Source organism: Strongylocentrotus purpuratus, unplaced genomic scaffold, assembly GCF_000002235.5.
Source record: "Strongylocentrotus purpuratus isolate Spur 01 unplaced genomic scaffold, Spur_5.0 spur5_scaffold_9, whole genome shotgun sequence".
NCBI lineage: Eukaryota > Metazoa > Echinodermata > Echinoidea > Camarodonta > Strongylocentrotidae > Strongylocentrotus > Strongylocentrotus purpuratus.
The window spans coordinates 32806208-32822187 of NW_022145615.1; the positions used below are offsets into that span (position 1 = coordinate 32806208).

General features: G+C 36.2%; 2 protein-coding genes across 3 annotated transcripts; one reads left to right on the forward strand and one right to left on the reverse strand.

The window, feature by feature from the left end:
- The first annotated feature begins 1194 nt into the window (after positions 1-1194).
- Positions 1195-5669, forward strand: LOC581170 (cytosolic iron-sulfur assembly component 2A). The gene is made up of 6 exons (XM_781183.5): positions 1195-1323; positions 2142-2428; positions 3162-3332; positions 4501-4550; positions 4868-4913; positions 5264-5669. Exons 2-6 carry the CDS (start codon positions 2254-2256, stop codon positions 5362-5364), a joined length of 543 nt encoding a protein of 180 aa, XP_786276.4. The 5' UTR covers positions 1195-1323; positions 2142-2253; the 3' UTR covers positions 5365-5669.
- Positions 5670-8972: 3303 nt separating this feature from the next.
- On the reverse strand, positions 8973-13036 carry LOC579345 (cytochrome c oxidase subunit 5A, mitochondrial). 2 transcript variants are annotated; one of them, XM_779465.5, is made up of 4 exons: positions 12851-13036; positions 11379-11617; positions 10153-10285; positions 8973-9530 (listed from the first exon to the last, which is right to left on the reverse strand). In XM_779465.5, exons 1-3 carry the CDS (start codon positions 12927-12929, stop codon positions 10154-10156), a joined length of 450 nt encoding a protein of 149 aa, XP_784558.1. In that variant the 5' UTR covers positions 12930-13036; the 3' UTR covers positions 8973-9530; position 10153. The 2 variants fall into 2 exon arrangements, with proteins under 2 accessions (XP_784558.1, XP_011673328.1); XM_011675026.2 differs by having other exon boundaries at positions 8973-9535.
- Positions 13037-15980: the final 2944 nt, after the last annotated feature.

A 15980-nucleotide genomic window follows, 5' to 3' on the forward strand; every position in this document is an offset into this window, starting at 1 on the left:
TGTGTATAACGTCTTCCCCTTACATTCTTCTTCCAGTAATCTTAAAAGAGTTATGCAGTCGACAACGAAAACAACACATGACTGGCATAAAACAAAGAAATTTACTTTCAAGAATTATGCGGGATTGATGGTGATAAAGACCAGTATGCAGATTTTGAAAGCCTTGCGAACACCATTGATGGTGGGGAACTGCCAGAGAAGGCAATTGAAAAATACACACCGTTGTTGAGCGATAGGGGATGTCCACAGTGATATGAAGAAATTGAAATGTGTCCATGGGCGGGCAAAGCTCAGAAGGGGCCCGATGGGCCGCCCACTGCAACCCTTCAACCCGGCCTTCTACAATATTTAACTCAAATGCAAATCCTAACATTAATCTGTTGAGACCAATACTTTTGCCTTGCTATTGTGTATACGAGTGCTATTTTTCAAACAAGAGACCGATTTACGAACTTGTTCAAATTTTATGCATTTTTTTTTTTTTACAAAGGTTGTTCTTGACAACCTGAAAGCTTGCCCGCTCGAGGCTTGCCCGACATAGCAACAGTAATTAATGTGCGTAGACTGGATTCTAAGTATTGTAGATGAAGTAGTTCCCTCATCAATAACAGGTTAGTAGAATAACTCGTCACTTGGTCCCCAGGAAAGTAACATCCACACTTTGAACATGTTAATATCAAACCGGTTGTCCTCACAAGCACAACAAAACCTGACCGGGGATGCGGAGGCTGGATGCGGAGTCGGGATGTTCCAACCAAGGGACACAGTCAGTCTTCTATACTGAAATGTCGAACATTCCTACCCTGTGTGTAAACTTTCCTATGGAAAGTGTGACTTTTTGAAGAAATTTTACCTTCACCTACTGTTTACCCGATAAATCGTTAATTGTTTCATAATAATTACAAAAATAGAATTAGTTCTTTTCCCATTTAATTTAATTGTGCCCCGCCCCGAACCAGATGAGACTCTAGATTAGTCTGCAGACAAAAACCCCTGTTATTCGCTGTGCATAACAGTGTCTGCACTGTAAGACTAGGCTGACAGTATACTGCATAGAATTTGTAATTTAACTACTTCAGATAATTTTCTTAATCATTTGACATAGCCATAGACTGATGGATCTAGGCTCTGCTCAAGGCTTTAGGAATTGTAGTAAAATGCCCATTTAGAGTCTGTGTCTGCAGACTAACTCTAGATTGGGAAAGGAATCGACGGATCCGACGCCACTGCAACTTGCTATGCTAGCTATGCATGATCAGGAGGTTTATTTAGCTGTTTAGAGGGATACCGGATAGCTCTGTATATCATGAATTGTTGAAATATGTAAGAATTTTACTATTTTGCTTATTTAATCATTATAAGATGCGAGTGTGCATGAAATTTGACAGGGAATGAATCAAATTATGCGTGTTAGTATTAAGTTCAGTCCCATATGTAGACGTTGCAGTGGGTACTTACAAGCAATGGCAATGCAATGCTGCTATTTGTGATAAAGTTAACTACCGGTAGGTCTCAGAATACAAACACCTTCAGTTAAAAGAAGCAATGTAGCCTATATCGACCTCTAGTAGCTCACAATTTATTAGGAAAAGGTGAATATCTATTATCTACTGCATTATAAAGTAATATAAATGTGGGAAAATAAAACAAACATTTAAAATACTCTTTAAAAAGTATAACTCTCAACAATTCTTGCCTTTATTTGACATGAGGATGAACTTCTGATATTTCCAGTCATAATCCAAAGTCTCAATTCTTTTAAAAAATGAAGAACTTCCAGTTGATATTTGTCACCATTGCATGTTGTTTTTTTAGCGTTAGATTCAGAACAAGTTCTGGTAATCAATTGAAACTGAAACTAAAATGTTTTGAGTAAATTCTGGTGAGTTATGTTCAGCCATATTCGAGAGTTTTAAAAGGTTTTCTTACACACAAAGTATTAAAGTAATGCTGCTATGAGTGGTTACATGTTCAATTAGCTTAAGCAGTTACATGTGTATACTAGGTTATTCATTACAACTTTTTCAAAAATGGGTGACAGGGGCTTATCCAATAATATAGCCTTAATAAATAATATGAGAAATGAAAAAAGTGCAAATCACTATTATTCAGCCAACCTTTTCTCTTTTTTTTTGCATCAGATATAAGAGGCCTAGAACATCTTTGACTCAAGAATTAGACTTCAGCATCAATGCAATACTATTCCGCCAGGACTGAAGATAGATTGAAGAGCTTGCTACTGAGCCAGGACCAATGCTGATGACATTTCTGAGTGGTGTGTACCTGCTTAAGATGTTCCTCCAGGGGCATCCTGGTGAGACAATCAAAGAGAAGAGGATGGATCAGGGAGGAGAGTCTTCCAAACCTCCATCGTGTCCAAGCTGGACCACGCAAGAGGAGCTCAATGGAATGGCAGGTGATATTTATGGTGAGGATTCTTTGTTATTGATTTTGTCACTTGATAGTTCATGTAAGATCATAATGAGATCTGAGTGATATCAGATCCAGTGATCTGAGAAGCAGGCATAAGTATGTGTCCATAACTCTGACTTGTAAATAAACAGATAAACATAAGGGGGGGGGGGCTATTACATTTTCCTGACCCATGATTGAGTTTTAAAATCTCTTCAAACATGGTCCCACAAATTTGTGATCTGCCGCTGATTTCCCTACTAACATCCTTAAAGATACTAAATGCATCAGTCTCTTTTTATTTTTGTTTTGGAGGAAGTAGGCCTAGAGTAGTAGCATCTTATTGGTATGCAGTATGCAGTATGCAGTAAGGTACAGGAAAACTTCAATTATTAGGTTGTCAGTTGCACAAGCATGGATCCTTGCAACAATATATCTAGTGATTAAACTTTAGAATGAAATAAGGGCTTACTACCAATAGATAGATCTAAAGGTCATATGTTACCAGAGGATAATTAAAAGTCTTTTAAAGCCCCACTGCACTACTTATAGCTACTTGCGCCCTCTTCATAGCAAACAATCCCTAATCGGTGCCTGTTGGTCCCCCATGATCCCCTTTTTCTTGTGTTAATTGAGAGCTGATTTGATGAGATAACCACCTGTCAGTGACCTTGTAGGGAGGTCTAATCCCTCCTGGCCAAACTAGTGCATACAGGATTTAAAAGGTGAACTGTTCCTTCATCTTGCAGACATTATCCGAGACATCCAGGATCCTGAGAAACCCAATACTCTGGAGGACCTGGAGGTCGTCTATGAGGAAGGGGTCACGGTAGCGGCCCTGGAGACAGAGGAACAGGGTCATCTCATCAATATTGAATTCACTCCCACTGTTCCTCACTGCTCCTTAGCAACACTAATTGGTAAGATGCCAGCCATGATTAGGTCAAAGCCCATCATGTATTTTAGAGATCACTCACTGGTTCGAATCAGAATACCGGTACTGCCATCTTGCCAATGACTGTCAATAAATATCCTTATACTTTATTTCAGAAGTCTTTTACCATCCACTTCATGTCTTGTAATAATTAGAAGTCTTGATACCCATAGTCATGTGATACTTGTAGTTTGTTCAATTTGATAGTTATTTACATATGGCAGTCTATATTTTGTAACATATGTTACCTTGTTAGGATTATTCTCCACGCTTTCTTACTTGAGAGTGATGTATTGCAAACAAAGACCCAAAGACACACAAATTTTGGATAAGGAGAGATTATAGTATATTACCATTCATCCAGTAACATTGGAATTATTAGTGATGTTATAAATCAATTACTGGATATACTTTTTAATCAGAAATGACATGTAACAAGCTTGCTTAGTTGAAATTGAATATATGAAATTATTATCTATATAAGGCTTCCAAGTGGTACAATAAATCAGTGTATTTAATATCTTTAGCGCAGTACCCGGATGACTGACCAATATTGTTTTCATATTGCTCAGTCATGCGGGAATATCGATATCACACAAAAACAAAGCCATATTTACTGAGGTAAGCCAAGTTTGGTATTTCGCTATAGTCAGACTAATAATAAATATATATAATAATAATTTTATATGGCTTTGTTTTATATGATGCAAGAATATATTGTCATAGACTCATAGCTCGAGCAATATATTCTTGTATCACACTCAAAGCCATCCAATATTATATAAATAAATAGTATAATTAACAGAGTTGTATTGATGATGAAAACTTACATGGTGACATGGTCATAGTAATAACTTCAACTATCGATATTGATATCACACAAAAACAAAGCCATATTTACTGAGGTAAGCCAAGTTTGGTATTTTGCTATAGTCAGACTAATAATAAATATATATAATAATAATTTTATATGGCTTTGTTTTATATGATGCAAGAATATATTGTTATAGACTCATATCTCGAGCAATATATTCTTGTATCACACTCAAAGCTATCCAATATTATATAAATAGTATAATTAACAGAGTTGTATTGATGCAGAAAACTTACATGGTGACATGGTCATAGTAATTACTGTCTTATTTGAATTGTAGGTCTTTGTCTGAGAGTCAGGCTAGAGAGAAGTCTTCCAAATAAACACAAGGTAATGTAACCATTGAGATAGAAATAAAGAAACCTACAGGTACTGTAGAGGGAGAGAGAGAGAGAGAGAGAGAGAAACGATTGAGATAGAAAGACAGAAACATAGAAAGAGACTAGAGGGAGAGGGAAAATGAGAGAGAGAAAAGAGAGATACAGAGAGAGAGAGAGAGAGAGAGAGACGAGGGGGGGGGGGAGGTAATAATTCTGTTGTTGTGTCTAGATATGTTGGATTTATATATGTCTAAAAGACCGAATAGATAAAGATTATTCTTTTGTAATATTCATGGATGTGTTTCATTGTTCTTGTTTATGATACAGCTTGACATCATTGTTAAAAAAGGAACACATGCAACAGAAGATGACAGTAAGTATGATATTGGTATTATTCTTTAGTTTTGACATGCCATCCTGTTATTCAGAGTTATAAGTACCCATTCTATTTGGCTATTCATCAGATTGATGTTTGTAGTTAGACAACAATTTTAGCATTTGTGTATGTTGCCATGTAATTTGAATTTTAATGTTTATGCTTATTGTGTATATATATATACATGTGCAATTCAGCTTTCTGCTGCAAACCATGTTGTTTAATAAACCATTTTTTAATTGAATTTAATTGAAATGAATTGAAATATATTTTTGAAGGGTTACTTGCAAGCTACTTTAAATTGATTTATGCCCTTTGGTATATCCTTTCTTTCTTATTTGTTTCAGTTAACAAACAAATCAACGACAAAGAGAGAATAGCAGCAGCCATGGAAAATCCCAATCTGAGAAAACTCGTTGAACAGTGTGTCAGCATAGAGGATTACTGAAAGAGAACTTGAGCTTACATCGGAACTCTAGAATGGACTAAAGACCGATGTTTTATTGCTGAAATAGGCTGGACTAAAGATCGATGTTTTGTTGCTGAAATAGGCTGGACTATCGGTACTGCTTTACATGCCATTGGTATATGATCAACCTTTTATGAGTATGGAACTCTTTGACATATTTTTTTGGAGAAGGTTGTAGAGAAGTTTGAGCTCCATAGTAGCTGGTTGGGATTGAAATGGAGGAATGAAGAGCAAGTCCAAAATGAATACCGGTATTGATCATGGCCCAGACATAAAGTTTATTGGAATAGAAAGAAAAATGAAGTTTTCAGTTTAATTGATATAAGACATGTTCATGCTGCCATAGGAAAATAACTTGACATCATCATCAGATAAAGTGTAATCTTTGATTTGATTGGTAACATATGGGCCATGATCATGAACTTGTCTGAGCAATTTCTACACAGGTGAAGTAAATGGGTACCCGGTAGAGAGAATCCCTTGAAAGCTTAAGCACCTACCAATAATTGTGGTAGCTCGACTACAGCCAGGTTTTTATATACTGGTAGCGCTTATTAAAATCACTAAGTGTTTCCAAACTTTAGCTGTGCTGCCATAATACGGCGCTCTAACATTTCAAAGAATTAATTCCTGCCAGGTATTATGATTGCAGGACCCTCGGGGAGAATAGCATTGATACTGATGAGGCTACTCAGGGTAAACAAGACACCTGAGAACATCAGATGACTTTATGCCATACTGTATATTCCTCAGAGGAGAAAAATGCAAGATGTTCTGGATGTCTGGGTAATCTGATTATCTGACTTTGTATACTAGTAGGTCTACTAAATCCTGGTCCGTGAGGTGTTTCTAAAAATAGTACCCATAACTAGAAATTATGCATATATTTAAGGGAGGCGCGATAGCTCAGTCAATAGAGCAGTGGTCTCATAATCTGGTGACCCGGGTTCGAAACCAAGTCGATACGCTGGTGCCCTTTGGTAAGGCATTAATCTTCATTACCAGGCCCCTCAGAGAGGACCTAAAGCCGTCGGCTGTCTGCTTGCTTACTAACAAGCATTTATGCTTTCTTAGCAGTCAGGTAAAATAACCACCACCAACCAATCTACCGGTAGTATGCCCTTCGGGTCAATATGTGGTATAAAAGATGAAAGTATTTGAAAGTATGTGCACACATATGCTTGTACGATATATTTCAAACTGCTTTAGATTTATAAGAAAGATTTATTCCCCCCAAATCAGGTTTGAATATACATGTATCCTTTCCTCAAAGTATCTTTTGTTTGGTTGGAACTATAATATTTATGTTGTTTTATAAGAAACGTTTTGATTTACCATGACAGTTTAACTTTGTTACACTTTACAATTTACAGCTCGTTAATGTCTTTGAATTCACTGTTAGGTTTTGCAATAAATTGTATATTTTGATCCCTTATTTAAAAATACCACTAAAATGTGTTAGTTTAACTGAAACAAATTTTAAATTTCCATTTAGATTTTTAGAATAATTTTGTTAAAAATCTTTGCAAATTGTATCATATGATCTAAACAAAGTACATGTATTACACATGATTACAAAACAAGTTATCAAGACTAGGTACTTTCAGTGACATCTGTGTTTGCAAATGCAAAAGTTCTATGAATAAAACAAGATTTGCTGCTTTTATTTATTTGACTGAATTAAATAACCAATAAAAGAGTTGAATTGTTGCATATAATTGCGTGGAATAAACTTCACAATATTTATGAAATGACAATATCAGCTTTTGATAAACCCAAGGTTTCTTGTGTACTCTGAACTGATTTGGAGATTGGGTAAAAAAAAATTCGCTTACTTTTAGTTTATATTTGTATATGAATACTTTTTTCATGAATAAATTTATGAAGATATTGAAATTATATGGGTATTGTGTACTGAGTTATGGATGTGAAAGAGTATTAATTACCCCTTTACATACTACCCTCTTTCTGAATCGGCAGAAACACCAACCCCAACTTCTCAATGTCAACAACAATTTGATCTAAAATACATTTAAAGATCAAAGCACTGTAAAGTATCTATTGTAGAGAAAAGCAAGCAAAGTTGTATAAGGCAATACATGTAATTTGAAAACTATATACATGTATGTACATCTATTATTATTATATTGAAAATGCCAAGAAGTGTATTTAGCATTTAGTGAACCAACGTATTGTCTGCATTTAAAGCCCCCAAAAGAATCAATACAACAAGCTGCCCAGATTTGCAGCTTGAGATTTTGACTAAATACGTCTGGGACGATTAAGAGGTCAATATTGTGACATCTTGATAGGCATATCTTGACTGCAAGTAAGCACGGCAAGTGATCTGGGGGGGGGGGGTATTAAAAAATGACCCCAGATTCTTGAAGATTTCCAGAGTATGCTGATCTGATGTGGAGGAAGAAGAGATTTCTGAAATATGTGAATGGACATCCAATATTGCTTGTACCATAACCCTCCTCCATGCACACATAAAGATAGCAGATGATTTTTGTTGGTGGAATCCTACATCTGTGTAACTTCATTTCACCATCCTCTTTCTGTCTATCTTTTTTTTTAATCCTGTCTGGTTTTTAACGACAGCCTTCTTCTCGCCTTGATGTTGCCCATGTCCAACCCAAAAACTCGACTCCCACTTCTGTACAGACACACCATGTCACCACATCTTTCTCACTTCCCTGCCTCTTGACGCTAAACACATCTCTCCTCGTGTCTTTAAACCCTACAGTGCACAGTAAATGAACATTTGTCCATTATAGCACCTCTCTCCATTGCTCATACTGATAACTGTCCCATGATATTTGACTTAAAATGTCTAAACCAGTTTCCAATTTTAAGAACCAAGCTAATGACTATGCCATCTGTCCAGAGCCAGAAGGGTGTCAAAAACTCTGTGGTGAAGTATGAAAGTTACTTCCCTCTAGCTCTCGGCACACGATATACGCACAAGTTCAAAGGAGGTTAAAATTTACGCTTATTTTGCGCTCATTTTTAAACCATGGGTGTGTGAATGAGGGTTTTAAACCATGGTTCAAGTTAAACCTCCTTTGTGAATTCCGGCCATAAGAGTTTTATATTTTGGCAGGTCAAACTGCTCGTTACTAAAAGGATTCTACCCGGCTTGCTCAAAACATCACACGTATTTTCCCACTTTGAAATGTTCCCACTCCCCTACACGATTCTCTCATCTTTCCTTATCATCTTCACGTTTTCATTTCCTCTTGTCTGTATTTCATTTCGTTCATTTCTTTCCTTGCTCTCCAATCTCTCACACTCCACCTCAGTTATATGTGATCATGAACACATAAATGGCCAAATCAAGAGTGCAGTGTTTAATAACAACAGTCTCTCGCCCCCTCTTCAGATCTGTAAGGTCTTTAACATGTCTGGCTTACAACGATATTTTAACAATCATGGAGATAAATCCTAAAGTTTTAGGATTCATGCATCCCCGCATACAAATTTAGCAAGCAAGATCTTTTCCCAAGCAGCTACATTAATATGAATACCATTAATCAATGTACAGAACCTCATAATACCAAATGAAAACACAGACACAGACTGAATTCAAGATTACACCGTATAATTTGTTGTTTTCTTCACATTAGATAGTGCTAACAAGACAACTGCACACACACAATTTTGCACAAATTGATTCCACAGCAACCACGCCAGAGAATATATAAACTTCTGTACATTATGGAAAATGAGAGTTTCAGATGAAGAGAGACTTGCTTTTCAATTAACGTCCATCAAAGAAAATGGAATCGATTATTATTTCTGGCATAGATATGTGAAGTGTATGCAACAATCGTGTGCTCTAATAATTTACTATTAGAGGCTGTCTCATTTTTTTCTTCTTGTCAACACATGTTTGTCTTTCAAAGAGCAAATTTTGTTTTCGTACATCATCAGTCGTTTATCATGACCCCCTTTTATATATATCTTCTAGCCTCAATTTGTGGTTTTTATTGTTGTTTCAGTAGATCTGTATACAATTGGGATTAAATTACATTCAAACACACATAGACATCTATTCTGTTCTTCTGGTATGAAACACTTCTGTTGCAAACTGGATATGCTGTGAATCTCCTGAGGTTACAGCACGCTTTGAGAACATCCATCTATCCTACAAGAGGGAGAGAGACAGACAGAGGAAGGATAAGTGAGGGAGAGAGAGAGTTAGAGAGAGAGAGAAAGAGAGAGACGGAGAGGAGAGAGACAGACAGGGAGAGAGAGAGGAGAGGAGAGAGAGAGAGAGGAGAGGAGAGAGAGTAAGGAGAGAGAGAGAGAGGAGAGGAGAGAGAGAGGAGAGAGAGAGGAGAGAGAGAGAGCGAGCGTGGTTAGCTTTATTAAAAACTTATCTTTTCTTGAAGACGCATTGGTCCTCGTGCTACTAAAATTTTAACCCGATCCTGGGTTAATTTTTTTTTTCTTCTTTTAAAATCTAGTTTTAGTTACCCAAGGTCAGTTTTTTTTATTGTTAAACAAGATCCTGGGTCCCATCAATAATATTAAATGCAAACATTCAAAGATCATGTGGAAATAGATAGGCAATTTTATCATATTCTTAACAAATTACAAAAATTTGAACCTATAGTTCATGCATACAGCTCCAATTTTTTATCCGGACATGCATTGCTACATGGTATTAATACAATTGCACATTTTATATTTGTACATACCGTACTTACTTAAGTGATAGTATTTAAGGTTAGGGTTAGTAATATGTGACTTTTTGTCTACCTTATAAGATCTTGTCTGACTCTGGAGCATCGAAGCCCAATTCTTCTGGTGTGCTGATGCCGAGCTCTTCTAATGTTGGTCTAATCTCTTGGAGCACGTAGGGATAGATGTTTTTGTGGCTGCCAGCCTTGTCCTACATTTAAAAAGAAAAGTAACTTCATAATACAGTTTATATATAAAGGATTTGCTCAATACCAGGAGAAATTAAGGCTGCGACGGGTAGTCGAATGCTCGAGTACCCGCACGGTTGTCAACTACTCGGGTACGACTTCTCGTACCCGAATATTCGGCCGCAAAAAAAAAATAAAAAAAAAAAAAAAAAAAAAAAAAAAAAAATGTCCAGGCCCACGCTTACCCGTGCCAGGGAGAGCGGCAGCTGCTGGCATGGTACCGTCGGTAAAAATGTTTCCCAACTCAAGCGCTGTCAAACTCACTTTTCAGAAACTGGGACCAAATGTCCAGATTTCTGTTTAAACTTGAAGGAAAATGAATTATTCTGCCATCTTTGGTTTTTAAAACAGCATTGTTTACTGTTATTATTCTTATTAAATCGGCACCTTCAACTGCAACTCAAAGTAAAGTTGCATGCAGTTTCGGCGAGGGATCTGGGAAACTGCCGAGTAGTATGGTAGTGGCAAAAAATCAAAAAAATCAAAAAAATCAAAAAATCAAAAAATTAAAAAAAAACTCAAAAAAATTTAAAAAAACTCCAAAAAATTCAAAAAAATTCAAAAAAATTATAAAAAACATGGCGTCCGAATATTCGAGTATTCGCTTGTGAGCCTGGGAGTGTACTCGGGTACTTCATTACACTTTTGTGCACAGCCTTAGGAGAAATAAATATATTTAGTATCAACAATGATTCAATTAGAGATGAAGCAAATTTAGATGACTGGAAAATGTTTATAAATGTAATTAATGAGCACCACTTGTCAAAATAAAATCAATTATGCAGGAAAAATATAGGAGTACAAATATTTTTTGATAATTTTTTTCAAGATTATCATAACATATTGATCAAATCAAATACCACAATTTATGTATCCCTCATCTCTTATCAATTGTATTTTCCAAAGTATTGAATGCACTTTCAACGGTTTGAGAATGATTATTTATAACAATATCTTTGGTGATATACGTATTCATCTCTTTGCGACTAACTTTTGCTAAAGAGTCAGTGCTTGGAATGTCTTTAAAATGACCATCAATAATATCATAACACAAACCTTGATTGCTTCAAGAGTTCTGATGGCCATGGCTGAGTCGTTGAGCCTACGGCAAGCATTGAGTGCTGCGACTACGATCTTAGGTTCAGGCACCAAGTCATGACCGTGGAGTTCGTTGAGTCCACGTCGGAGTTCCCAGTCATCGAGGTCGGGTCGGTTGAAGTAAGCTTCCCATCTGGCATCAAACTGTTCGTCTGTTTCTTCTACCTTAGCAGAGTATCCCCTGACTTGTGTTGCAGCTTTGAAAGTAATTGATAGGTTATATGTAACATGACAAAGCCATTAAGATCCTGGATCCACCCAATCGAGCCTGCTGCACATTCGTAATTCTGAAATTTTGTCACTCTAGCATGTGTGGTAGGACTAACATGTGAAACATAATAAACATGAATATTTTTTCATGACATTCTTTTATCTCAAATACCAAATTTTTCCTGAAACTACTAGTGATTAAAAATCATGCAGTTCAAATCAATACATAAGTTCGCGACGTTGGTTCCAGCTGAAATGCAAAGACATGTGTTATACACGAAGAAAAAACAACTTGTTTTTGCATTGCCAATTTGATACTTACTTGATAATAGCGTAAGTTTAGTATATTAGGTGTTCGCTGAATTAATGATTTATGCGCGATTGTCTTTTACATTACTTGCTATTATCGTAAAGTATCAGATGGTACCATGTGTCTTTGCATCTTACTTAGCTGGGAGCAACACCGCAAAATCTTTGTAAATCTTTGTTTGACCAAATATCATCTGGAACACGTTGAAGGTTGGCAAATTGCTATCAATTCAATCTGATATCAAAATGTCATTTCTTTTTATTATTCTTAGCCGATTTCAAAGTACTTTTGTATGAGAAGAAAGAAGAGTCTACTAGCAAACACGTCGCAAACTCTCAAGCCATCAACAGTGTGCAATGTAAATGTACATCGCGCGCAGGAAGGGGTAATTTTGAACGCGTTTTAGGTTTCTTTACCCAACCTGCCTCTACAGAGGTACGGGTGCGAATTAAGGCTAAGGGATATCAAATTTCATATTATCACTAACCCTTAAGGCTGGGACTTGGCAACTTTCTATGGAATTCGAATTACTCTAGACTATTATTTAGACCTGGACCTATTCATTAATTATCGACTTATTGTTGTCAAGAGTAGACTCAAGTCAAGTTTCGTCTTTTGACTTTAAATTAAAATATAAAATAGAATTAGAAACTGAGAGTGAGAGTTGTAATCTATTCTACTTAAACCAAGGTACGCAACTATGTATATTTAAATGTCATAAATATTTGGTAACTAAGTTTTCTTTTACTTTTCTCTGAATAAAATTGCATTCAAAATTAGGCAGCATCAAACAGGACATGTTATTGCTGGATGTGGGACTACACACTGTTACGCAGTGTGATAGTCAATGAGAGAAACCGGCATCGGCACATTTCAAGGCTCAAAATGATTGGATTGTTTTTAGCCTTACCAAGTGGTTGCTGTAAATTTCTTGGGATGACTGTTGACCTCACAGCACCGGCTATTCTTGTGACTACTTGGCGAAACATAATCGTATCCTTAAATAGTGGAATTCTAGGAGAAAACCAGATGGTTTTTGAGACGACGTGTGAAACTGCAGAACTTGGATGGCGCTAACCTTCGACCTTTCATCACCAAGATAGCGCGCGCGTACGAACGTGGTACGTACGCACCACTACGCACGAAGGTATATTCGATCGCGTAAGTTTTTGAACGGAAGGCGGTAGGGGGGGGGGGGGGGGGCGTTTGGGAGCATAACTTACATAATTTCTTTACAAATCAGAATTGGGCCTAGTGCTCGAATTTGAAACTTTTGAATTAAACATTTTCAGTTATTGAGCTCCCCTGTGCCTAGGGTACACAGGGCTCACAGACATATTATCATAGCCTAGGAATATGTTTTACGGCGAATATTAATTATAGTGAATTTAAATGTAGAACAAAATTTGCCACTTACAAGGTATTAAAATGAGTAAACCTGAAGTTAAAGTCGATGAAGCTAGTCATGCAAGCCCACAAATAAAGGAAAACCCACTGCAGTAGCATAATAAAGGATTGACAAAATTAAGTCCCCACTCCAGCCCCCCCCCCCCCCCCAATACCCTTATTTCTTACAGGGCTGACAAGTTTTAGACTTAATTTATTTGACTACATTCTATGAAATATTAAAAAATCCTTTACATGCATGGGCCTATGAATTGTTATGTCTGAATGTTAATTTGTTTTTTGTTAAGGGGGGGGGGGGGGGTCAGGTGCTCTCTAGGTACCCACCCATCGGCCCCCATAATAGGGCTTGTGCAATTTCCTAAATCATATTTCCAAAATGTAATCCCTTGACAGAATTTTGTTTGTCCAACCCTGCTCCCCACCAACATGAGATACCATGTAGCCATAATACTACTACTACTACTACTAATAAAAACATTACTTATAAAGCGCTTACCACCAAAGTCTCCAAGCGCTATAAAAAAATATCCCTTCACTCTTCAACATCCAATCTCATATCAGGGTGGTCCACACACATAAACATATCTCAAACATGTAAAATTGAACTTGGAAGGTGTATTAACCAATCAATGTGAAGAGTCCCTAAGGTTCTTGGATGCACTCTGGTGCAATCTGAGTCATTTTGAAGCATCTTCAAACAAATTTTGAGACTAATATTTCATTAAAATTTGGTTGAAAATGAATCTTAAGCTGTTGATATTATTCAAACCTGTCACTTCTACATGTTAAAACCCCTGGACCCACCCTGCCCATATAAACCTAAACATCAAACCTACAATAAACACACAGGAACAATGAGTTTCATCGGTGTAGTTATTGAAATATCTAAATTTCAATGTTTTAATACAATGCATGGATTTCACAATGAGGCTTAATATGCGAGGAAAAACACAAACAAAAACATTTAATTACTCATCATCGGGTATAACCACACACACTCGACTCTTTTTTAGTTTTTCAATTACAAATTAAATTTGCATGTGAAGTTGCAGTCCTTAAAGTATCAGAGACCTTGAAAGCCTAAATCATATGAGTTTGGGCTTAGGATATTCTTCAATGGAGCTAAAATTTGGTAGAGTTTATATCAGTGTTTTATCAAGAAAATATTTGGCTACCTGAAGGTACGCACATCTTCTGGATTATTGAACTTTGACCTTAGGAAGAGATAAGAAGCAAATTAAAAAGCATTATCTAGTCCAGATATTTATGATAAGCACTACTTATAGCCCAACCCTAACCCTAAACCTTTAGTGCACTCATTTGGTTCATGTTTTGTCAGAGCTCCTCTCTTTGTGGTAGAAATTAAATTCCACCTTAAGTTATCTGGACTGCTTGGAGGAAACTGCTCTCAATTCACCCAATCTTTACAATTCTGATTGCTTTGAACGCACTAAATCATCGCTTTTCTAATTAACTTCCTTTTTTTTTCATGTTCCATATTGTTGTGACTTGGGAATCAAGTCTAATGCAGTATGTTTTTGTTGTAGTTCCAATTTCTTTTGAGAATATAGAGGATAATATATCAGATTGTTGACTTTTTTTGAACGAGCAGAATTCATATAAAGGTTTTTAAAGACAATTAACATATAGATCTACTCCTACTGGTGAACTTACAATGATGGAATGTCATCATTTTTCTAGGTTTTATGTAATTCACAGGAATATAAATCTCGAGCACAACCAGCGTGCAAAAAAACTTCAGATCAAAATAGTTTAAAAACTGCAACTTCACTAGATATGAATGACTTGCCCATGTTGATTTATCATAGCATATACAATATCAATTCTACACACATGTATGTGTCAATTGGTTCGCACATATTGTTACTGCACCATACATAGTGTCTGGATTCTGTGACTGTATGTGTCCTGCATTTTTCCATTACACAGTATAAAAATGTTCAACTCTCGCATCCCGACATGCAAACATAAAATTAATTCAAACTCTTTTCATTCACACTCATCTCCCGTCTTGTATAACACTAGATTCCCCCAAAAACATTTAAATAGACATACAGTGTTTGTACAAACTTTATACATCTTTTCCCTTTGTCACTTATATATGGTTAGAACCACCACAACAGTTTGACTACTCATTGTGGTATTATTGAGTAGAGTAAAGAGTATTCTATTTGAACTACATGCTTTCAATCTAGCACACACATATGATTTTTTTGCAGACACTGGAGTCTGCGTCTATTAGGCATCTATTTCTTAACTTCTTGTTTTAATCTGGCTTTAATTTTCAGTTCTATTCCAGATCTAGCTACGACTACACTAATCTAAGTTTTGTTGCAAAGCTGAATTGATGTATATAGACAAAAAGAATAAAACAAAACAAAAAATCCAAGCATACTTGAAGGTCATATATGTATGAAATCTAAATTCGAAGATTTCACAATAATACATACAAGAAATACGTATGCATGCAAAAGTTAGATGACTATATTTGTCCCAGAGTGATCTATAGGAGAAAGATCAGAGACTATTAAAGAAAACAAATGATGGAAGTGAATCAAGTTTTGATAAAAACAAGGAAAGATAAAGATAAGGATGAAATAGGAATGAGAGAT

Bases quoted from the DNA above. Each gene is read 5' to 3' on its own strand.
- LOC581170 (XM_781183.5), top strand. From the start codon at position 2,254: ATGCTGATGACATTTCTGAGTGGTGTGTACCTGCTTAAGATGTTCCTC. The intron at 2,429-3,161 runs GTGAGGATTCTT...TTCATCTTGCAG, and splicing joins AATGGCAGGTGATATTTATG to ACATTATCCGAGACATCCAG. The intron at 4,551-4,867 runs GTAATGTAACCA...TTTATGATACAG, and splicing joins GTCTTCCAAATAAACACAAG to CTTGACATCATTGTTAAAAA.
- LOC579345 (XM_779465.5), bottom strand. From the start codon at position 12,929: ATGTTTCGCCAAGTAGTCACAAGAATAGCCGGTGCTGTGAGGTCAACA. The intron at 11,618-12,850 runs GTAAGGCTAAAA...TTACTTTCAAAG, and splicing joins AAATTTACAGCAACCACTTG to CTGCAACACAAGTCAGGGGA. The intron at 10,286-11,378 runs GTTTGTGTTATG...TTTTAAATGTAG, and splicing joins GAACTCTTGAAGCAATCAAG to GACAAGGCTGGCAGCCACAA.